The 26,996-nt window shown below is 35.9% G+C and overlaps 1 protein-coding gene across 1 annotated transcript in view; it reads left to right on the top strand.

Moving 5' to 3' along the window:
- Nucleotides 1-20,786: 20,786 nt before the first annotated feature.
- Nucleotides 20,787-26,996, top strand: part of LOC121389183 (sodium-dependent neutral amino acid transporter B(0)AT3-like) — a 94,061-nt gene continuing 87,851 nt past the window's right edge. Inside the window, exon 1 of the mRNA XM_041520788.1 lies at nt 20,787-20,822. Within this exon, the coding sequence (XP_041376722.1) occupies nt 20,787-20,822 (36 nt within the window). The remainder of the gene's footprint in view (nt 20,823-26,996) is intronic.

Here is a 26,996-nt window from a genome sequence, read left to right as displayed (position 1 = left end):
TGCGATTAAACTTACATATTAAATATATTTTCTTGTTTAGAATATCATTGTCTATATATTCAATGTGTTTCTGGTCATCTCAATATTTGTAAGAAGCCCAAACTGGATTTTGTCTTCAAATAATTTCGTACGTACGAGATTTTTTTTAGAAAATAAAATTTAACCTAGTACAAATATTAGAACGATCAGAAACAAATTTAATATACATCCAGTAATATTTTATGCCAAAAAATATATTTGATATCTTTTTACAATGGATAAAAAGTCTCTTTTAGTCGATAACATCTTAAAAATTGCAGCAAACTCAAGAATGTCCCTTTAAATGTGAAAATGGGCTTTTGTAATGATGTAAAAAATATCATCCGTTAAGTTGTTTAAGTTATGTATAACGGATTTAGTAGCATTTATTAATGAAGCATATTGCAAAAAATTAGTAGGTATGTGATATGTTGCTATGGAATCTTCGTATTTTAGGAACTCTCCTTGTTCATTATGTTACCAGTTTTAAGATATTTTAGTGCCAAACCCACCCTCCGCCTGTTACCGACCCCAGTCAGGCTGCTGGTGCTCTCTTGCATCTGACAGCGCAGGCGGTTCCCTCTCCCACCTGGGGTCTCTACGAGTACTCGAGTACTCTGGCACGGGCCGAGTCCAGTAAAACTCGAGTCCCTTCACAGGAAGAGCACTCTCATTTATTTTTATTTTTTTATAAAAATTTTTTACGTCACTTGACCATATGCTTGCATTATAGAGCTATGAGACATGAAGGGAAAACAAAAGTCGGATGTGTGGAATGCAATACAATGGCGCTGGGATTAAGATGCATAATGCTATTTTACTTTATTCCTTAGTCTCAGTAAGTATAAGTGTCAGGTACTCGTGTCCGGTTCGAGTTTGACCCTCGAATACTCGTGTCCGATATTTTTGACTCGTGGAGGCCCTACTCCCACCCACCACCAACCCTTTCCTGTCCTAGACAGAGGAGCGGCCGAAATCGGAACCTGTGCCCATGACAGGCGTGCACTAAAACAGCTTGCTCCGAATGTGCACGTTAAACCCTACGACCTGACCTAAGATATTTTTTAATATAAAAATGTTTAAACGTAAATCTTGTATTTTCTCCTATGTATCTACCCTTTATAAACCTTTTATAAACCCAGTTTGATCTTTGTTAATCAAGAACCTTTTTAGTTGTTATTTGCAATACAACCAGAGGCCATTTTATAAGTACAATTTAAAAGAGTTATATGCTGCCAATTTTAAAAAATAATTATTTGGGTTTATTTGGTTTAGGAATACATATTATAATACCTAACTTTTGTACGTTAGACATTTCTTTACTACTGTAACTATAATTAATAGACCGAACTATAAACTGTCCAATATCACTCTAGAAAAAAAAATCGGCTGTAAACCCACCCGAACCGGGACTCTTGTCATTTTTCATATTTTTAAGAACAGTTGATACTTCTAAATATGTTATTTCACCCTCTAACTCCTCTGCTTCCTTGTCCGTCAAGGTATTAAATTTAAATTGAGACATTATTTCTGTGATGTCCTTATTATGTTTTGTAGATGATTCGGAGTATAAATTTTGATAAAAAGGTTTTTGTTTCTTTTAGAATCTCATCTTGATAATTAATTTCTGTTCCATTTTTAATTGTAATTTTAATGTCAATTTACTGCAATAATTTCTAGATTCTAAATTGCAAACATATTTTGATGGTTTTTCACCTTCTTCGATCCATTTAGGTAAATATTTTCAATTAACACATTTTCAACAAAAGACATTAGGTTATTGGATAACAAGAACTAGTCTAACCGAGCTCGTTTAACTGTTTTTTTCCCTCCAAGTATATCTTTTTAAATGAGGGTGTAATTCGCTAAATGGATCAAGTGCGTCTACATATTTCAAAAGCTTTTTCTGTGATTTTGGATGGATGACGTTTACATAATTCTTAATGTCTAATGTTTGGTTTAATACTAGATTAAAATCTCCGCATAATATATAACTTTCGTTTTCGAAATCTTCAATATATTCTAGAATATTTTGCAAAACAAATAGGATAATCTATATTAGGTCCGTATATATTCGCAAGGATAATTCTTTCACCTTCTATAGTCATATCTACAACAATAAAATTGCCTAAGTTGTTCATCTTGGTGTTATGTATTTCAAGCTCAAAATTATTATTATACAAAATCACAACACCTCGTGCATTTCCTTTATAAGAACTGAATAAACACTTTTATTATATAACATATCTTAAAATATCAGTGAAATAAACGTTTTTTACTCTAAAATGTGTTATCGTCACAGTAGAAAGTGTTATCTTCACTGTAAGAAAGCCGGAACTATTTTGCTTCTGGCATTTTAAAAATAAAAGTAAATTGTCAAAAGTTATATAACAAATAGAAAATTTCATGTTTTGGGTCAAATATGATTTATATCTCATCTCGTGACGTTTGCAATTATATCACAACCGTTGCGCAAGTGCAACACGTGAGATATGACTGCAAACTACACTCGACAATCCCTCATGGAAGTTATGCAAAACGACATTATTATTTTTAAAAATCAGTGTATAAAATACGTTCTATTACGTTTGTATCGTCCAGGATAGCAATAGACCACTCCTCTAAATTTAGTTCGGATTGGTTGGAGAATATTTGTGTTATTTTCGCTCATCTCAATTTCAGTTTAAAAGTGCGATGGTGCGGGAGAACAATCGCTCGCCTTAGAAAAGAAGGATAACCGTATACATGTACAAAACGATTATGACACACGGTTTAGAGATCCTTGATGCCTTTTCAGAGGTGAATCCAAGTTTGGGGTGGGGACCAGGGGACCCGCCCCCCAAAAAACATTTTGAAATTCCCCCTATTTTCTTCATATTATTTATTTTCAATCGGATATGTGCTGTTTTTGACGAGTTGGTCTATATGCTTTTTTCCCGTTAGTGTCCCTGCAAAATATTTTTGGATCCGCCCCTGTTTGTTTTCTTTCTAGGACAAACATGTCAGTCTTTAAATTCAAAAACGTCAGTGAGTGAGCATTACCCCAACATCAGAACGTACTGCCATTTGGATGGAGTTGAGATTTGTTTTCTGCAAAAGGAGAGCCAAATTATATTAGGCCGTACCCCGGGTACCAAACACACCCAGTTTGCCTTTGTGAGAGGGTATTTTTACGTTTGATCAGGTTAGGGACCTGGCTACTAGAATCCAGACACATTTGATACAAACGACATTAACTTAGATCAGCTTCAGGCGAAAATCAATAGGAGAAATCTGTGTTATTATTCGCTTAGCTCTGTTCCGACATAATGTATCCTATTGTACTCAGTCTGAAATAGTTGTGCAAGCAAAGAAAGAAAGAAATGTTTTATTTAACGACGCACTCAACACATTTTATTTATGGGTATATGGCGTCACACATATGGTTAAGGACCACACAGATAAATAGAGATGAAACCCGCTGTCGCCACTTCATGGGCTACTCTTTTCGATCAGCAGCAAGGGATATTTGATATGCACCATCCCACAGACAGGATAGTACATACCACGGCCTTTGTTACACCCACCAGTTGTGGAACACTGGCTGGAACGAGAAATAGCCCAATGGGTCCACCGACGGGTATCGATCCTACACCGACCGCGCATCAAACGAACGCTTTACCACTGGGTTACGTCACGCCCCTGGAAGCAAAGACGCAGAGAAAAGAATGTTCGTTTAATGACACATCAGCACATTAGCACATATATCGTGGATACGATTCAGATCTCTTGAATATCCTCACGACTCTATCATACTTCTTTGGGAATCAGTCTTGTGTAGAGATACGGTTTTTGATATCCTAAAGGCAGATTTACAATCGCCATATATGTTAAAATGACAGACCCTAGTGTGACGGTACATGCTCTTAATTTCTTTTCGCCTGTGGCGATATTAATTGTTTTAGAAGGCCGTGTGCAGTTCCAAATGCACTTAGCCCAGGTGGGCAACTTGTTACGTGATACCTTTGCGCGACGGTCGTCGAGCTGTACTTCTAATACACACCCAGCCCAGCTGCGGAGCCATGTGGCCAGTAGTTACGTAATACCTCCGCGAGTGCGGTTTTTACAACCGTGATTTGGCGACTTGGCGTCATTGAGTCTGGCGATCTAAGAGAAAGATATGCCGTCTTGGTCGCTGTGGAAATTCAGATGATACGTGAGGTACCGCCTTGTGCCCCCAGGCGATATTCGCTGTCTCTGAGAGTTTTGAATAAATAGCTAGGATTTTAGAGATATCGGGGAGAAACATAGGAAGGCTTCCAGGGATCGCTGTCCGTCCGGACTGGTAAATAATTTTATTTCTGCTCTGTGTATAACCTTGATGTGATTGATGTGACTTTAAATATTTTAATACTGTATTATACCAATATTATTTAGACGGTGCTGCCGGTCATCCGACGCAGTAATCTGTAGGCTCACTGTCCTAATTAATTATAAAAAGCTTAGCCAGTCATCCTAGAGGACCTAGGTAAACTGTAGGTTATTGTCTTTATTGTGATAGGTACCAGTATTAAGTCTGTATTACAAGGTTACTGAATGAGTAGTTAAGGGTTAATTAAAAATTAACCAGATAGGAATAGAGTTGTAATTCCTTTATTAATTAAGTTCCCCTGGCAGCGTTTCTCAATTATCACACGTGTGTGTGTTAGCGTTTCTCAATTATCACACGTGTGGGTGTTGTGTCACGGTGAAGTGATTACCATATTGTGTAAACTAGACACCTAGAGATTAACTAATTAAGTGATCAGTTCTGGGTTGTTATTATAGATGTTATTAATTAACTACTGCGGCAGTACATTTGTCAGCGTAGGTTAATACAGATTCCAAAGTGTATTGTGTTTTGTTGTGTTTTCTAGTGAACTAAACGTGCTATAATAATATATACTTTATATAAGATCTTATCTCTGATCATACCTAGACGAGCCACTCGGGTAAATACTGCTCGATACAGAGAGATCTAATAGATATACAGTTAGGAGAGATATTTGGATAATCGTGTTTCATCCAGTTACGGGTATTGTAGGATCCCCGTGACACCTAGTTTTAAACACTATTTTTTTTTTTACGATTAAAGCCCTTTCTGATAATTAAAATCAGACATTACTTAGAATTTGTTGTTTAGGTTATCCATTTCCGTGCATCTTTAAACCGTGTGTCATAATCGTCATAAATGGTTCCAATTCCGTCTGTAGGAGGATTGCCACTTCATAGCACGCGACAGTACCAGCGCCAGAAACTTTTTTTTTTTTTTACAGTTCAATTCCCGACTGAATAATGCACACACATATCTGCATAGAATAGTATTTCAAGTAAGAAACTGTAAATAGTTTACAGAAATAGTTCTCAAATTATGTTGAGGGCCAAGTACCTTTAACTAGTGGCATTGGACTTAACTAGTTCCCAAATATATTTTAAAATCTTTTCTTTGTGCATAGTACACGGGTGGAAAATGGACATTCACTAAAACCGCGTTTTAATGTGACCGTGACTGAACAATTTATCTTATTGAAATAGAAGAATGACGCGTCAAGTATATAAAACAAATGGACGAACTAATATAAATGCTTAAATATAATATAAGAGAGAAAAAAGAAAACAAAGAAGAAAATATAATATAAAAGAAATATAATATTAAAGAAAAACTCGATATAGCACCTTTAAGAGAAAGGCTGTAATTCCTGTTATGTTGTTACTGTTTTGACAATTCTAACACTGAAGGTAATATTGGTCTTACTCCTCTTGTCAGCAGTTATTGATGGGTTCCAAATACATCTCAAATAGGATTAAAAAATAGAAAAACCACAAACAACGAAACTCGACAAAACAAAAACCCCATCCATCATGACATTTATTGTTTTTATAAGATCAATATCGTCTTTGAAATTTGCCCTAAATGCTGACATTTTACAAAGAAATTAACTGATGCATTATGAAACACCATCTACATTATATTCCAACCAAAATGTCATGCGTACTACGTATTTTTCTAAAAATAAAGCGAAACATTAAATATTCCCACGTGTGTGATAGTCTGACTGACTAAGGCGAGTACCGGATGCAATTACAAGAGTCTAAAGGTTCATACAGACTGGAAGCGGCGCTTGCGTACGGTGTGGTAAAAATAAAAATAAATCGAAATACATTTAGTTTCAGTGAAAGCGTTCAGACTGAATGCGTGCGATGTGTATACTATGGTGTATACGTCCCAAAATACAAGCCGCAGTTGGACAGTTGGACCGTACGCATGCACGCATTCAGTCACTGTATATGAGCCTTTAGCTCTCAAACAGAACAAGAAATGACACCTCAGCATATCTTAAACTCCGATTATTTGGTCTCCGATTATTTGGTGTATGCAATTATTTTGATATTTACAGGAGAGAGAGAGAGAGAGAGAGAGAGAGAGAGAGAGAGAGAGAGAGAGAGAGAGAGAGAGAGAGAGAGAGAGAGAGAGAGAGAGAGAGAGAGAGAGTTGGAGAGAGCGAGAGAGAAAGAGAGAGAGAGATAAAAGTGAGACAAGTTAGTTTGTTTTGTTTAACGACACCACTGGAGCACATTGATTCATTAATCATCAGAGAGAGAGAGAGAGAGAGAGAGAGAGAGAGAGAGAGAGAGAGAGAGAGAGAGAGAGAGAGAGAGGGAGGAAGGACCAGACAGACACACAGAACAGACAAAGAGACAGACATGACCTTTGCCGCTATTGAACAGACGGGCAGACTGCCCGCAGACGACACAGGGAAATGGCGCGAATCAATACGAAGTCTGCACGTCAATAACTTTATCACGACGGAGCCTCTCAATGCACAACTAGAGTAGCGGCCATTGTAGAATTAATCAAATAGCGTTAATTAATGACAGACCGAATTTATCTCCAGGAATGGAATCTATCCCCCCTCCTCTCTCCACACGACGCGCAATACTTGTCTCTGCTTGATCCCAAGGTCGGCCGAAGCTGGGCTCACCCGATTTGTTTTCCGAATCTGTCACCGAGGCATTTAGCGAGGACTTCAAAAGAAGATTCAAATTGCGTGTCGGATTTTATTGTCATCTGATCGAATAAGCGATCACATTTCACCGCGCGCGTGCCTATATCGGTTACAAGGGTCACGTGACTGTCCTTTTGATGATTTCCGTCTAATTTGAGTTAAAATGTGTACGTTTCGTCTGAAATCCTTTGAGTAACAAGACGTGGGAAATATGGAATGATTGATGGAAGAGAAAGAGACATAGAAAGATTGGCAAAATGATCTATAATTGAACCAGGAGTTCCTTCTCGAGGAAGTCAGTTACGTAACCTAACGATTTTCAGACATTTGGCTTCGGTGCTAATCGATTTACAAGTACAGGCGATAGTCAGTAACGGATAAAAAATTTACTCGAGGGACGTGGGGCTGTACTGTGCTTATTTATGATAGCCGGTCAAAAGAGCTATATCCTGTTAAGAAAACTATACGCCCTTCTAGGAAAAAAGAGAACACGAGGGGAGGGGAGGGGAGGGTGTGGGATAGTGTGTGAAAAAATAAGACCTCTGTGATGGATTTGAGAGTATTATGGAATTATAACATATAAGAATTACGAGCTAAATAGCAGATGAGATAATCGAACAATTTTTTTTTTTTAAAGAAATGACCTGGGACTTTGGGGAGGTTTTAGCACGTGCTGGGTCTAACCAATGAACTGCTTTTCGCAGGCGGCTATTTCGAGTCCTCTACTTGTGTTTAAAATGATAGACAATCTAATTTTACAGATCTCAAGACAGACTTGTCAGCGAGAAGTCTGAATTTCAGATGTTGCGTGATGACTGTGGAGAGAACTGAATGACCTTAACCAGAGGCATGCTCCACTGATAGGTTCCTGAATTTGTTATACGCTTAGATGAATTCTGGATCATTGTACATAATATTGTTCTATTATTTTAAAGCTGGGATGTCATGACATGGTTCCTGGAGTCATTAACCCCGATGGTTCTGCAGTACTAATCTATTGGAGGAGATTTAGTACTCGGACACTTTTCCCTATCTCACCCATTAGTGTCGCTGCCTAGTTTCCAATACCAAACATAATCAAGTATGATCCCGCGCGCTTCAAACTCATCTACCGCAGGCCACTAGTTTAGCTGAAAAGACTACCAATAGCAAAATATTTTGGTACCAATAATATACTAAAACATTATTAAAAAATGTTTGCGCACAAAATAAAAATGTTCACGGACATTACACAATTCAAAAATATATAGCATTACTGAAATGTTGGTGTTTGCATTAGTGAATCTATGATAATCTAGGAAGGATATGGGTTAGGTAGCGGCTGAAAATCGGGTCCTGATTCAGAGAACTGGAGATGACGATAAATTCCTTGATTTCTGAAATCAGTTTGTTAAGCCATCTGACTTAAGTCTGGTAGGAAACACAGGTTCACACCCCGGCATCTACCCGACTTCGAGATAAAGGGTGTGTGTGTGTGTGTGTGTGTGTGTCATTTGTAGAGACTCACTGGCCACCAGGGGTCCATATCTGAAAATGCTTGTAATGGGTCAAGGTATATATTTGCCAAGTTTCATGCTTTTAACCAAAAGTGCGCAATTTATTTTTGTTAACCGCCCCCAATATGAGGCCGGTATGCTGATCATTCCATAATTATAAACAGGAAGGAAACTATTGTTTATTTAGCGACGTCCCAGTCCGTTGATGAATCAGCCATCATCATGCGTCAAACGCAATGGTAATTCTGAGACATAGTCTCTAAAACAAACTATTTAAATTCAATTAATCCTGGACGCGTCAACCATCTTTCATAATAATTTTAGCATCATCTGATGCGCAACGCTCACACGATTTCCCATATAGTTTCAGGTTTACACCTACTGGGCGGGATCTAACTCAGTCGGTAGAGCTGAACTGAACTGAACTGAAATAAAATTCAGTTCAGTTCATTAGGATATGATAACCTCCATGGACCCATTCTCTAATTCGTCCCCCCCCCCCCTTCCGTCTCAACCAATGCATCATCACTGGTATATCACAGGCTGTACTACAGGCTCCGTATTCATAAATGTACTTAAGTCAATGTATGATACTTATTTATGTACTTTAAGTATGTATTTAGGTATCGTACATTGACTTAAGTACGTTTATGAATACGGAGCTGGGGGCGTAGCCAGAAATATTTTAGCATTACGCACGCCGAAGGCGTGCCCGAGCGGGGTGGAGGTGTTCTGCCCCCCGCCCCCCACCCCCACCCCCCGAGAATTTTTTTTAACTCAGGACGCCTGTGGATGCATTCTGAGCCTTTTTGAGCTCGGCAATTGGTCAGAATTGCTTTATTGGGAAAACTTAATTACTGCAAAAGGGAAAAGGATATTTTATAGAACAATTATAGACAGCCTCGACCTATTCCCGGATTATTTTGCATTACGCACATGCGTCCTGTGCGTAATGGGCGCTACGCCTTTGGTACTATATGCTGTCCTGTCTATGAATGTGCAGGTAAAAGATCTCTTGCTACTAATGGAAAAATATATCGGGTTTTCTCTAAGACTGTGTCTTTAAACAAAATAAACTTTAACTTTAGCTTACACCAACTTAAAGATGCTATATCATACGTTTCTATATATTTAATGACCGTAGTTTGACACCCAATAGCCGATGTATTTTTCGTGCTAGAGTGTCGTTAAACATTCCTTCCTTCATTTCTATATTTATTTTTATTTGTAATGAATAACTATAAATTAATAGTCCAAACATAGCTAATTAAATTATATGGTTGTAATTTTCCACTGGCATATAGTTGAAGACATGATTACAAATCAAAGTAAAAGTTAGCAAATCAATTTAGCTGGACGTTGCCATTAGGGAACTTCGTCCAGGCCAGCGGTTCTAGTCACTGACCGGCAGTTTCCCAAAGTACATACCTCTTCTGTTTTGCGTGAATTACATTTTTAAGTTATTACAAACACCTGGATGATCAGAAACACTTTGGATTTGACAAAATTGACAATTTCATCAAGAAGCGATTAGTAATGTGTAACTTAAAGGGACATTCCTGAGTTTGCTGCATTGTAAGATGTTTCCGACTAACAAAATATTTCTACGATTAAACTTAATTGATAAATATATTTTCTTGTTTAGAATATCAGTGTCTGTATGTTCAATGTGTGGTCGTCTTAATATTTGTAAGAAGCACAAACTGGATTTTGTCTTCAAATAATTTCCGTACGAACAAAATATATTTTAGGAAATAAATTGAAATTTAAACTAGTACAAATATTAGAACGATCAGAAACACGTTTAATATACAGCCACTAATATTTTATGCAGAAAAATATATTTGATATATAATTACAATCGTTAAAAAGTCTCGGTTTGTCGATCACATCCTAAAAACTTGCAGAAAACTCAGGAATGTCCCTTTAAAGGGAAATAAAGATTGATAGACAAAACTATTTACACTGCAGCCAGTGCCTTTAATTTAAACGACAAAACCTCAACACATGATCAGGGCCGCATCTCCGCACAACACAGAGTCGTATGGACGTTTGACAAAATAGTGGTTCATTTCATGAATATTTATCTGGTGCCTCGTCTGTAGGAGGACAGCCACTCCCAAGGAGATCCTCCACTGGAGAGGACTGCCACTCCGGACTAGTGCGCTAAACCAAACTTGACACCAGACAGAGCTCATTAGAATATACACCTTAGGTATACTACAACCCTTAATGTAAATAAGAAAAAATGAGTATTCAGCTTCTGTTTCCAGACATATTTAGAGGCGCGTATGACTTCCCTAGTTCCAATTGTAGTAGGACACCGCACATGTTTCAAGAACAATAGCTGCCGGTACATTGAAACTAGTTCAAATTAAATTACTGGCCAGATAAAACAACATTTTGCACGAAAAAACAATCACAAATATCACCAATGGCAGGTATCGTGATACTAACTGCGATATTAAAAGATAAGTGCATTTCGAACTTTGACCCGGTGAGATGCTATTTTGTGTATATATATATATATATATATATATATATATATATATATATATATATATATATATATATATATATATATATATCATCCATTAAAGGCTTTTGTAGGAGATATCGCTGGCACTATAATTTGCGATATCTCCTGCGATATCTCCATATCTCCACAGGAGATATGCTTCTTATAATCTTGATTGGTCAAATTGTAATCACTAGACAATGTTTTGTTACGTCACCGTGTTTGTTTCAGCGCTAAACCTACCATTAATGACGTCACGACACTGCCGTTCTGCTAGTTAACGAGTCTACCGCTGACATTCAACCCTCATTCTGACATTGTTTACAACTGTCGCAAATGAAAAGAATGACAATGTATGATAAAAACGAATACCCACCTCGTGCCTTGTGATATCATAATTTATCAGCACACATACTTTTATCAACTCGTGCTGATAAATTATGATATCACAAGATACTCGGGGAGTACCCTCTCTCTCTCTCTCTCTTTCTCTCTCTCTCTCTCTCTCTCTCTCTCTCTCTCTCTCTCTCTCTCTCTCTCTCTGAACTATTTACGGAGTATTTGTGCAGTTATTATAGTCTACTGACCATACACCAATACTCTTCTATTTTGTACAGAGATGATATGCTCTAAACACTAGAGGTTGAAACTAGTACATAGACATAATACAGCAATAATGAAGGTTTTTAATATATATATATATATATATATATATATATATATATAAAGGGGCGTGCTTTGGTTTCTTTTAGCAGCTTGGGGATTAACACACATGTAATTACGTTTAGTCGTTAAATATAATAATATGTTTTAAATATTCATGTAATAAGTAAAGTTTGTTTTGTTTAACGACACTATTGTAGTACATTGATTAATTAATTATGGACTATTCAATATCAAACATTTGGTAATTTTGACACATAGTCATCAGATGAAACCCGCTACATGTTTTCCATTACCAGTCATGGTGCACTGGTTGTAAGAGTTGAACTAGTCCACCATCCATTATTTGTGCTTAATTAGTGAAATCAGGTGAACAATTTCATGTTGGTAACATCACCTCAAAAATAGTTCATATTTGTGAAAATGTAATCATGATTGTAATCATGATTACTGGGCAGTGTAATCGCAATCATAATCGATTACTTTCATTTTCCTTGTAATCGTAATCGTAATCATGACATTCTTAAGTAATCGTAATCGATTACTTTTGTCATGTAATCGCCCCATGTCTGATATATATATATATATATATATATATATATATATATATATATATATATATATATATATATATATATATATATATATATATTAAAAACCATTTAAAACGACACCCTATTTCCGTACAGATCGATTGCCCACAAATGTCACAACGACCACAAAATTTAATGTCACAACGACCACAAATATCACAACGACCACAAATGTCGCAGTGTTACTGCCACAAATGTCCTAATCGACCACAAATGTCACACGATCGACCACAAATGTCACAAAGGTCTCAACCACAAATGTCACAGCGCTGAACGCCACAAATGTCACAACCACAAATGTCATAATTTACATTGACGTTTTTAAAACATTTTCTTGTTTTGTCCTTTTGGGGTTATACCCTTAGCTCAAATATAGTGTCACTTGCTCGGTAGGATTACAGGATCTATTCCCACTGTAGCATCCCCTAAAATCTTTCATTATTAGCACCAACTTAGTGGTCTAAAAACTCGATATCAAATCAATATTACACTGTGAAAAAGCACTGTTGAATAAAATGACTCTCGTACCATGTTCAGCACCATATAAGTAATGCTAGTGTGAACAAGACTGTCATATTCGATCGAACTGCTATAAAGGCCACCTTTATTTAACAACCACGCATCAATAACGGGCACTTCAAGCTCTACATCACGTATACCAATGCATCTATTTTAATCTGTATATAACGACCACCTGCTAATAAATTTGACTTTTTGTAAGTTCTTTGTTATATAGAGGTTTACAGAAGACCTAGTAAGTTAGAAGAAAATATGTGTCTAATCCATTTGTTAAAGCAATAACATGTTTCAACAATTAAAAATCAAATATATACAGTGTCCCACGAACTGTGATGTTATAATAGAGAAGAATGGAACGTAGCTCAGCGAAAAAGCGTCCGCCTGCGGTTTGAGTGGTCCAAGGATCGATCCTCCTCATTGGACTCATTTAGATATATAATGTGTGTCAACCAGGGATCAATAACTAGTGCATCAAAGGACCGAGCTAAGTGCTATCGTATGAATGGTGCTATCATAAAAGAACCCTAGCTGCTAAGAGTAGCGAACGTGGCGGGAACGGGTTTGACAGTAATTAATGTGTTTCAGCAGTCTTGTAAAACATACAGATTTTATTTTACCATTTTCATATACTATTTTAATGCAGTTAATAAGAATAATATCAGAACGGTCTAGTGTGAATCATTTTATGATGTGTAAGGCAATGAGGTTGCAAATTCACACACACACACACACACATACACACACACACACACACACACACACACACACACACTGCAACTGCCAGCGGCAATCGGCAATGCCATAGAGATTGCCGCGGAATTTTTCATTCTCTTTGGCACTTCTTGTTTTGCCGTGGAATAAATTTGATTTCTCTTTGTTTGTTGGGTTTTTGTTTTGTTTGTTTCTCAAGATGTATTTTTTAATTATTATAACTAGCGGTCTATGAACTCTACTGACAGTTCATAACATGTGCATTCGAGGGATTAATCACAATGTTATTCAGATTTCCTTATAATCCAGAGTTGAAAACATATTAACGGTAAAATTGCCATGGACCGTGTTTCGCCACAGCATTTTTGTTCCGTAAACATTTTCTTAATCGCAGGTATATATTTATTATATATATATATATATATATATATTATATATATATATATATATATATATATATATATATATATATATATATTTCTTCACCCATTCACTGTGTAGAAATATTTTACAATTGTAATTGACATAGTTAACAGCCGAAAATTTCAATCGGTAAATTGAACACTTCAAAAATAAAACATAGTTTGAAATATGTTGCAAAGCCTTGTTGCATCTCTTATGTCTGGCTTTCAAAGGATTGGCAAACTTTGATACTGAATAATGCACGATGAAAACGGCAAATCAGTTACCACTAGGCAGATAACCGATAATATAGTGACGCACTGTGAAAACGCAACACCAACTTTGAAATCGACAAGTAAAATATTGAAAATTTAATTTGAGCAGATCGGACGTCTACAAACCAGCTGGGCATTCAATTTTCAACATTCGTATATCTCATAGTGTATCGCAATAATTGGTTTATTTCACTTTGGGTGTCAAATAAGGACAAATATGTTACTAAATCAGCTTTGCGTTTTCACAGTTCGTCAGTATTATATAGGTGTCTTTTAAAAAACAAAACAAAAAAAAGCCTGATAAGTTGCACAATGTGTTTTATACCCCCTAGTGCGGGTAATAGGTATGACTAGCAGTGTAACAATAACTGTTGAGCCTTGGTCAGTTTAAACCGGCCTCGGTGGCGTCGTGGTTAGGCAATCGGTCAACAGGCTGGTAGGTACTGGGTTCGGATCCCAGTCGAGGCATGGGATTTTTAATCCAGATACCGAGGCCGGTATAAACATGTGTATGGTCATCTACAAATCGATTTACTAGATATGACTAAAGACAGTGTATTGTACAAAGGCAACATATATAAGTATGTATTAACAGTAATGGACATTTTCATGAGATATACATGGCTTCGACCATTATCTGACAAACGAAGTGCTTCTGTGAAACATAAACTGCACAATATCTTTCAGTAGTATGGACTGCCGATAATTGTGCAACATGACAACGGTGGTGAATTCCGAGGAGCAGTAAACTAATTTTTAAGGAAAAATGGAATACAGGATATCGCAAGCAGGCCATACCATCCGCAAGCACACGGAAAGGTTGAAAGGTGCCACAGAACACTTCGCAAGAAAATTTCGTTTGATCTAATGTCGATGGGGAGAGGTTTAGGGGTTAAATGGGCGAAACGCCACAAAAATGTTTGAAGTGGAAAACACCATTTCAATTTTTTTTCAGACGGAAACGAGTACAAGATCCAGACAAAAGTGATGCACTGTAATGAAATGGCTACAGCATTTGAAAGAATACAGACGTAACGCCTTTAAGGCCACTCTCGAATGTAATGAACAGAATTTTAAATCTCGTATGCGAAGAATGCGTACCCCTATTTATGAAGTGGGTGACACTGTTCTCATAAAGTATAAAAATCCCAGATATAAAATACAACGACAACAAAGAATTTTGAAAGATCGTGTTGTGAAACGAAATCTAAAAACAAATATGTACAAAGTGAAATTCAAAACACCATCCGGCTCACTTAATACAAGTACAGTTTCAGTAACAGATATGACGGCGGCTACGATGCAACTTCAACGGATTCGAGAAATTGGTAAAAGACAGAAGACTAGACAATCTAAATATCTTATATCCAAATATCACAATAATGTATTACGAAATATTTCTGAACAGTTTGGTTTAAGCATAGTGTTTGACCCCGCTAGGGATGGCAATTACCAGTTCAGTGCTATTTCTCATCAACTTAAAAAACATGGAGTGTACAGATCTGCCGAAACCTTGAGGCCAGAAATTGTAAAATTCTTAAGGCTTCACCCGTATTTGGCGCAGAGCGATATGGCTATTGGAAACGTCACCAGGTGGAACACAAGCCTCACTGTATCAAGAGAGCAGTACCTGTCTGAAATGGAAAACGATGGTACATTTGGGGACCAGATAACGCTACAAGCTGTAAGTGAGTTATACAATGTCCAGATTTTGGTGGTTTTGTCGCTTCAACACGGTACCACCCTAATCAGTCCTGTTGGCGTTCAGCGTTGTGACATTTGTGGTTGAAACCGTTGTGACATTTGTGGTCGATCGTGTGACATTTGTGGTCGATTAGGACATTTGTGGCAGTAACATTGTGACATTTGTGGTCGTTGTGACATTTGTGGTCGTTGTGACATTTGTCGTCGATTAGGACATTTGTGGCAGTAACATTGTGACATTTGTGGTCGTTGTGACGTTGGGACATTTGTGGTCGTTGTGACATTTGTGGTCGTTGCGACATTTGTGGTCGTTGTGACATTTGTGGGCACTGCAATCGATTACATTTTAAGCTACGCTGCTTATATCAGTTTCATTAGAAAGTGGTAAAATTATCGGCAATGGGAAATAATTTGCTTCAACAGAACCATTAATGGTTGGTTGCTAGTTGTCAGACAGAACATTGTCCAAGCATATCACCATTAAACACACTTCAATGTAATCCGTGGAAAGAAACTCCCGAGTCGACCTTTTCAAAGAGATAAACCATGTTCAGTTATTCCCGAATTCTCGAGTGATGTCACAAATGCTATCCACGGTAACAAAATAAGGCTAGTAATAGAACATGCATGACAATCTTATCTTATTGCATTTTTAACAGTTGTGTCATACCTAGACGAATGTTTGCCTCTTTTTTGTAATTAATATGCTGACTATTTATTTTGTTAAGAAGAATAAAGTTTGTGAAAGCAAGACGAATTGTTTTAATATAGATGAATCGATCCATATATTAAACAATTACGACAATTGTACGGTGATTTAACACTTATCTGCAAAATAAAATACACGTAAACCATATATCTGAATGTAAAACATATCTACCAATGCGATAAACGATTAATGTACTAAACTGCGATCCTTCTCGTATTTATATGACTAATAACTTTTCTATTAAAATATCCTAATACAACTGTACACCTAAAAATCGCCCACATAAATATTTAGCAACCACTTACGCAAATGCATATAGAGTAAAATATGGCGACATAAAAATGGCCGTTTAAGACAGGTGGCCACTAATATCGGATGCCCGTTAGAGCAGATTAATATCATACATGTATTACATGATTTAGGAGAACAGAAATGTGGCCTTTTCTGAAAGGTGACTGTTTAAATGAACATTCCTGAGTTTGCTGCAATTTTAAAGATGTTATTGACTAGCAGAGACTTTTTAACGATTGTAATTACATATCAAATATGTTTTTCTGCATAAAATATTAGTGGCTGTATATTAAACGTGTTTCTGATCGTTCTATTATTTGTATTAGGTTAAATTTCATTTCATTTCCTAAAATATAATTTTTTTCGTACGTACGAAATTATTTGAAGACAAAATCCAGTTTGGGCTTCTTACAAATATTAAGACGACCAGAAACACATTGAATATACAAACACTGATATTCTAAACAAGAAAATATATTTAATATGTAAATTTAATCGTAGAAATATTTTATTAGTCGGAAACATCTTATAACGTAGCACACTCTGGAATGTCCCTTTAATACAAGTGGGCATTAGAACCGGTTTAAATATACCATGTTCTGAATACGGGCACAGTCAAGATATCATGTCGACACGACGTTCGGAGACCTAGATCCCATTAACAGCAGGAACTCAATGATGTACGAGTTAAATCGACATACGTTATCTAGTGTAATTTGTAAACACTATATAAAAGGAATGGTTATACATGTACATTTAAATGCTCTTTTGAACTCTTTACGGGTTACGGGTATAAAGCAATCAACAGATGATTCAAAAGCGATCTCTCTCTCTCTCTCTCTCTCTCTCTCTCTCTCTCTCTCTCTCTCTCTCTCTCTCTGTGTGTGTGTCTCTCTTCTCTCTCTCTCTCTCTCTCTCTCTCTCTCTCTCTCTCTCTCTCTCTCTCTCTCTCTCTATCTCTCGCTCGTTCTTTCTCTGTCTCTGTCTGTCTGTCTGTCTGTCTGTCTCTCTCTCTCTCTCTCTCTCTCTCTCTCTCTCTCTCTCTCTCTCTCTCTCTCTCTCTCTCTCTCTCTCTCTTTCGCTGAGCTATTATGACATCACAGTTCATAGAACACTGTATACATTCAGTATTTGATTGATTGAAACATATTTTATTGCTTTAACAATTGGATTAGACACATCTATTTTTTTCTAACTTACTAGGTCTTCTGTAAGCCTCTATATAACAAAGAACTTACAAAAGTCAACTTTATTAGCAGGTGGTCGTTATATACAGATTAAAATAGATGCATTGGTATACGTAATGCAGTGCTTGAAGTGCCCGTTATTGATGCGTGGTTGTTAAATAAAAGGGGGCTTTATAACCGTTCGACCGAACATGACAGTCTTGTTCACACTAACATTACTTATATGGTGCTGGACATGGTACGAGAGTCATTTTATTCAACAGTGCTTTTTTTACAGTGTAATATTGATTTGATATCGAGTTTTCAGACCACTAAGTTGGTGCTAATAATGAAACATTTTAGGTTATGCTACAGTGGGAATAGATCCTGCAATCCTGCCGAGCAAGGGACACTATATTTGAGCTAAGGGTATAACCCCAAAAGGACAAAACAAGAATTGTTTTTAAAAACGTCAATGTAAATTATGACATTTGTGGTTGTGAGTTACGTCATTTGTGGTTGTGAGTTACGTCATTTGTCGTTGTGACATTTGTGGCATTCAGCGTTGTGACATTTGTGGTTGAGACCTTTGCGACATTTGTGGTCGATCGTGTGACATTTGTGGCGTTCAGCGTTGTGACATTTGTGGTTGAGACCTTTGTGACATTTGTGGTCGATCGTGTGACATTTGTGGTCGATTAGGACATTTGTGGCAGTAACATTGCGACATTTGTGGTCGTTGTGACATTTGTGGTCGTTGCGACATTTGTGGGCACTGCAATCGATTACATTTTAAGCTACGCTGCTTATATCAGTTTCATTAGAAAGTGGTAAAATTATCGGCAATGGGAAATAATTTGCTTCAACAGAACCATTAATGGTTGGTTGCAAGTTGTCAGACAGAACATTGTCCAAGCATATCACCATTAAACACACTTCAATGTAATCCGTGGAAAGAAACTCCCGAGTCGACCTTTTCAAAGAGATAAACCATGTTCAGTTATTCCCGAATTCTCGAGTGATATCACAAATGCTATCCACGGTAACAAAATAAGGCTAGTAATAGAATTCGACCCCAGACACCCCTTCTCCCCCGGGACAACTTCCAATTCTTGTGAATCATTTTAACGTATTCAGTTTCAAAGGATGATGATGGTAATTTAGTTCAGGCATCCAGTGTTTCCACTACGCATACCAACTAAAACAAAGTGATGTTTTTTGTTTTGTGTAACGACACCCCTATATCACATTGATTTATTAATCATCGACACTACTGTCAAACATTTGATATTCTGTCATATAATCGTAGACAAAGCTCAGTACATTTTCCCATCATTCATTCATTCATTCATCATTCGTTCGTTCGTTCGTTCATTCATTCATTCATTCATGCATTCGTTCGTTCGTTCGTTCATTCATTCAATCCTTCGTTCGTTCGTTCGATCGTTCGTTCGTTCATTCATTCATTCATTCATTCATTCATTCATTCATTCATTCATTCATCCATCCATCCATCCATCCATTCATTCATTTATAGTTAGTTTCGTACTTATATCCAATTGAAGTTCAAGAACGCTGTCATGGGCACACACTTCAGCTATCTAAACTGTCTGTCCAGACACTAAAGTGGTTAGTTATTAGTGGTTAGTAAGAGAGAAGTCGTTAAACTCGCTCTGGGTGGGAGCCTGTACCTGGAGGCGAAACCAGTACCTAACAGCCTTTAAGTCCGATGGCTTAATCATTACACCACCAATGCCGGTATTTTCTCATTAGCAGCAAGGGATCTTTTATTATGTACTTTCGCACAGACAGGGCAGCACGGCGGTTGACCTGCTGAATGAAAGAACAAAATATTGCCTATAATTTGTCCCCCAAAAAGTGCTATTTTAGACCAAACACATCATGCATGATTTCCCCATTAAGAAGGCATAGAATGCTGTAATCTAATTAAAATTAGCTCCACTATTACATGAGGATCTAACAGCAGCCCGTTGGATTTCATGTCCAGTTGACCTTTCATTCGACCAATCAAAACCTTACTTGCAAAATCATGCCAGTGATTTGAAAACAATTTAACGCTATAAAAGGCGAAGTGTAATTGGTCGATATTTAAATTGTTATTTATAGATGAAATGTCACTTGGACATGAGAGTCCATGCAATGCTGTTAGATCTACTGATAGACCCAGTAGAGCTAATTTTAATCAGATTGTGCATTGCAGTACCGATTTCTCAAGACTAGAGAAATCTTCTTCTGGTAATTTAATGTTTTCAAAGATTTCTTCTTTTTTTGTTGTTGGCTTAGTACATATACGAAATCAAAATAAAGTATTTTAGGTATAGACCAACATCGATCTGCAACTTCATATATACCCCGCGCAAAGATCTTTTATCAAAGACACGCCAACAGCGAAGAGTAATTTGACGAGGATTGCGGGGTGATGCTAAAACACGGAGGTACGTGATATACGGAATGTATGGACTGGGCAGAAGATCGGAGGACTTAAAGAGAACACGCGGAATCTCCGAGAGATTGATTAATCAGAATTAGAACATTTAAAGCTGCAATCTCCATTTGCTATATTTACTATATGGTTACTCGGTTACTGCGGGGGTGGACTTTGGACGATTTTTGGTACGGCGTTTTTCTTATTTTTGCAACGGAGTTTTTTAATTTTTTTACTGATTTTGATCAACATGGACACGGAATACGGAGATGAGGACAAGAAACAGGTGACATCTCTATTAACACTGAAGTATAGAAGCAAGCAAATACCAGACACTTCAAAACTGACACACATTTTATACAATCTATCTAGATTTTAAGATAGATTTTAAGGTAATTTATAAACAATAAATGCAACCATATACTGTATTCACGTATTTTTACTATTACTACATTGAAATTGAGCGAAGTAGACATACTACTATATTATGTGTATCATATTGTGATAAATAAATACAGTGATATCATAACATCATTTACTAATGCACAATACAAACACAACTGCAGTTTTAATAAAGTCTTAATATCACCTCGCCGTATCATGACATCAGTTACTAATGCACAATACAAGTAATAATATCGCCTCGCTGTATCATAACATCAGTTACTAATGCACAATACAAAGTAATAATATCGCCTCGCCGTATCATAACATCAGTTACTAATGTACAATACAAAGTAATAAGATCGCCTCGCTGTATCATAACATCAGTTACTAATGCACAATACAAAGTAATAATATCGCCTCATAACATCCGTATCATAACATCAGTACCATAACATTACTAATGCACAATACAAAGTAATAATATCGCCTCGCCGTATCATAACATCAGTTACTAATGCACAATACAAAGTAATAATATCGCCTCGCCGTATCATAACATCAGTTACTAATGCACAATACAAAGTAATAATATCGCCTGTATCATAACATCAGTTACTAATGCACAATACAAAGTAATAATATCGCCTGTACCATAACATCAGTTACTAATGCACAATACAAAGTAATAATATCGCCTGTACCATAACATCAGTTACTAATGCACAATACAAAGTAATAATATCGCCTGTACCATAACATCAGTTACTAATGCACAATACAAAGTAATAATATCGCCTGTACCATAACATCAGTTACTAATGCACAATACAAAGTAATAATATCGCCTGTACCATAACATCAGTTACTAATGCACAATACAAAGTAATAATATCGCCTGTACCATAACATCAGTTACTAATGCACAATACAAAGTAATAATATCGCCTCGCTGTATCATAACATCAGTTACTAATGCACAATACAAAGTAATAATATCGCCTCAAAGTAATAATATCGCCTGTATCATAACATCAGTTACTAATGCACAATACAAAGTAATAATATCGCCTGTACCATAACATCAGTTACTAATGCACAATACAAAGTAATAATATCGCCTCATGGTATCATAACATCAGTTACTAATGCACAATACAAAGTAATAATATCGCCTCCTGTATCATAACATCAGTTACTAATGCACAATACAAAGTAATAATATCGCCTGTACCATAACATCAGTTACTAATGCACAATACAAAGTAATAATATCGCCTGTACCATAACATCAGTTACTAATGCACAATACAAAGTAATAATATCGCCTCATGGTATCATAACATCAGTTACTAATGCACAATACAAAGTAATAATATCGCCTGTACCATAACATCAGTTACTAATGCACAATACAAAGTAATAATATCGCCTGTACCATAACATCAGTTACTAATGCACAATACAAAGTAATAATATCGCCTCATGGTATCATAACATCAGTTACTAATGCACAATACAAAGTAATAATATCGCCTGTACCATAACATCAGTTACTAATGCACAATACAAAGTAATAATATCGCCTGTACCATAACATCAGTTACTAATGCACAATACAAAGTAATAATATCGCCTGTACCATAACATCAGTTACTAATGCACAATACAAAGTAATAATATCGCCTCATGGTATCATAACATCAGTTACTAATGCACAATACAAAGTAATAATATCGCCTCATCGTATCATAACATCAGTTACTAATGCACAATACAAAGTAATAATATCGCCTGTATCATAACATCAGTTACTAATGCACAATACAAAGTAATAATATCGCCATAACATCAGTTACTATGCACATAAGTAATAATATCGCCTCATAACATCAGTTACTAATGCACAATACAAAGTAATAATATCGCCTGTACCATAACATCAGTTACTAATGCACAATACAAAGTAATAATATCGCCTGTACCATAACATCAGTTACTAATGCACAATACAAAGTAATAATATCGCCTTGCCGTATCATAACATCAGTTACTAATGCACAATACAAAGTAATAATATCGCCTGTACCATAACATCAGTTACTAATGCACAATACAAAGTAATAATATCGCCTGTACCATAACATCAGTTACTAATGCACAATACAAAGTAATAATATCGCCTCGCCGTATCATAACATCAGTTACTAATGCACAATACAAAGTAATAATATCGCCTTGCCGTATCATAACATCAGTTACTAATGCACCTAATATACCATAACATCAGTTACTAATGCACAATACAAAGTAATAATATCGCCTGTACCATAACATCAGTTACTAATGCACAATACAAAGTAATAATATCGCCTGTACCATAACATCAGTTACTAATGCACAATACAAAGTAATAATATCGCCTGTACCATAACATCAGTTACTAATGCACAATACAAAGTAATAATATCGCCTGTACCATAACATCAGTTACTAATGCACAATACAAAGTAATAATATCGCCTCATGGTATCATAACATCAGTTACTAATGCACAATACAAAGTAATAATATCGCCTGTACCATAACATCAGTTACTAATGCACAATACAAAGTAATAATATCGCCCATACCATAACATCAGTTACTAATGCACAATACAAAGTAATAATATCGCCTGTACCATAACATCAGTTACTAATGCACAATACAAAGTAATAATATCGCCTGTACCATAACATCAGTTACTAATGCACAATACAAAGTAATAATATCGCCTGTACCATAACATCAGTTACTAATGCACAATACAAAGTAATAATATCGCCTGTACCATAACATCAGTTACTAATGCACAATACAAAGTAATAATATCGCCTGTACCATAACATCAGTTACTAATGCACAATACAAAGTAATAATATCGCCTGTACCATAACATCAGTTACTAATGCACAATACAAAGTAATAATATCGCCTGTACCATAACATCAGTTACTAATGCACAATACAAAGTAATAATATCGCCTGTACCATAACATCAGTTACTAATGCACAATACAAAGTAATAATATCGCCTGTACCATAACATCAGTTACTAATGCACAATACAAAGTAATAATATCGCCTGTACCATAACATCAGTTACTAATGCACAATACAAAGTAATAATATCGCCTGTACCATAACATCAGTTACTAATGCACAATACAAAGTAATAATATCGCCTGTATCATAACATCAGTTACTAATGCACAATACAAAGTAATAATATCGCCTGTACCATAACATCAGTTACTAATGCACAATACAAAGTAATAATATCGCCTGTACCATAACATCAGTTACTAATGCACAATACAAAGTAATAATATCGCCTGTACCATAACATCAGTTACTAATGCACAATACAAAGTAATAATATCGCCTGTACCATAACATCAGTTACTAATGCACAATACAAAGTAATAATATCGCCTGTACCATAACATCAGTTACTAATGCACAATACAAAGTAATAATATCGCCTGTACCATAACATCAGTTACTAATGCACAATACAAAGTAATAATATCGCCTGTACCATAACATCAGTTACTAATGCACAATACAAAGTAATAATATCGCCTCGCTGTATCATAACATCAGTTACTAATGCACAATACAAAGTAATAATATCGCCTGTACCATAACATCAGTTACTAATGCACAATACAAAGTAATAATATCGCCTGTACCATAACATCAGTTACTAATGCACAATACAAAGTAATAATATCGCCTGTACCATAACATCAGTTACTAATGCACAATACAAAGTAATAATATCGCCTGTACCATAACATCAGTTACTAATGCACAATACAAAGTAATAATATCGCCTGTACCATAACATCAGTTACTAATGCACAATACAAAGTAATAATATCGCCTGTACCATAACATCAGTTACTAATGCACAATACAAAGTAATAATATCGCCTGTACCATAACATCAGTTACTAATGCACAATACATAAGTACCATAAATCAGTTACTAATGCACAATACAAAGTAATAATATCGCCTGTACCATAACATCAGTTACTAATGCACAATACAAAGTAATAATATCGCCTGTACCATAACATCAGTTACTAATGCACAATACAAAGTAATAATATATCGCCTGTACCATAACATCAGTTACTAATGCACAATACAAAGTAATAATATCGCCTGTACCATAACATCAGTTACTAATGCACAATACAAAGTAATAATATCGCCTGTACCATAACATCAGTTACTAATGCACAATACAAAGTAATAATATCGCCTCGCCTGTATCATAACATCAGTTACTAATGCACAATACAAAGTAATAATATCGCCTGTACCATAACATCAGTTACTAATGCACAATACAAAGTAATAATATCGCCTCGCCGTATCATAACATCAGTTACTAATGCACAATACAAAGTAATAATATCGCCTGTACCATAACATCAGTTACTAATGCACAATACAAAGTAATAATATCGCCTGTACCATAACATCAGTTACTAATGCACAATACAAAGTAATAATATCGCCCTGTACCATAACATCAGTTACTAATGCACAATACAAAGTAATAATATCGCCTGTACCATAACATCAGTTACTAATGCACAATACAAAGTAATAATATCGCCTGTACCATAACATCAGTTACTAATGCACAATACAAAGTAATAATATCGCCTGTACCATAACATCAGTTACTAATGCACAATACAAAGTAATAATATCGCCTGTACCATAACATCAGTTACTAATGCACAATACAAAGTAATAATATCGCCTGTACCATAACATCAGTTACTAATGCACAATACAAAGTAATAATATCGCCTGTACCATAACATCAGTTACTAATGCACAATACAAAGTAATAATATCGCCTGTACCATAACATCAGTTACTAATGCACAATACAAAGTAATAATATCGCCTCTGTATCATAACATCAGTTACTAATGCACAATACAAAGTAATAATATCGCCTGTACCATAACATCAGTTACTAATGCACAATACAAAGTAATAATATCGCCTGTACCATAACATCAGTTACTAATGCACAATACAAAGTAATAATATCGCCTGTACCATAACATCAGTTACTAATGCACAATACAAAGTAATAATATCGCCTGTACCATAACATCAGTTACTAATGCACAATACAAAGTAATAATATCGCCTGTACCATAACATCAGTTACTAATGCACAATACAAAGTAATAATATCGCAAAGTAATAATATCGCCTTGCCGTATCATAACATCAGTTACTAATGCACAATACAAAGTAATAATATCGCCTGTACCATAACATCAGTTACTAATGCACAATACAAAGTAATAATATCGCCTGTACCATAACATCAGTTACTAATGCACAATACAAAGTAATAATATCGCCGCCATGCCGTATGCACATAACATCAGTTACTAATGTTACAATACAAAGTAATAATAATATCGCCTGTACCATAACATCAGTTACTAATGCACAATACAAAGTAATAATATCGCCGTACCATAACATGTTACTAATGCACAATACATAACATCAGTTACTAATGCACAATACAAAGTAATAATATCGCCTGTACCATAACATCAGTTACTAATGCACAATACAAAGTAATAATATCGCCTGTACCATAACATCAGTTACTAATGCACAATACAAAGTAATAATATCGCCTGTACCATAACATCAGTTACTAATGCACAATACAAAGTAATAATATCGCCTGTACCATAACATCAGTTACTAATGCACAATACAAAGTAATAATATCGCCTGTACCATAACATCAGTTACTAATGCACAATACAAAGTAATAATATCGCCTCGCCGTATCATAACATCAGTTACTAATGCACAATACAAAGTAATAATATCGCCTCACGTACCATAACATCAGTTACTAATGCACAGTAATAATATCGCCTGTACCATAACATCAGTTACTAATGCACAATACAAAGTAATAATATCGCCTGTACCATAACATCAGTTACTAATGCACAATACAAAG

The sequence above is a fragment of the Gigantopelta aegis genome, chromosome 14 (assembly GCF_016097555.1).
Source record: "Gigantopelta aegis isolate Gae_Host chromosome 14, Gae_host_genome, whole genome shotgun sequence".
NCBI lineage: Eukaryota > Metazoa > Mollusca > Gastropoda > Neomphalida > Peltospiridae > Gigantopelta > Gigantopelta aegis.
Note: the sequence above shows the minus strand (reverse complement) of the source record. Positions and strands in the feature narration are given on the sequence as shown.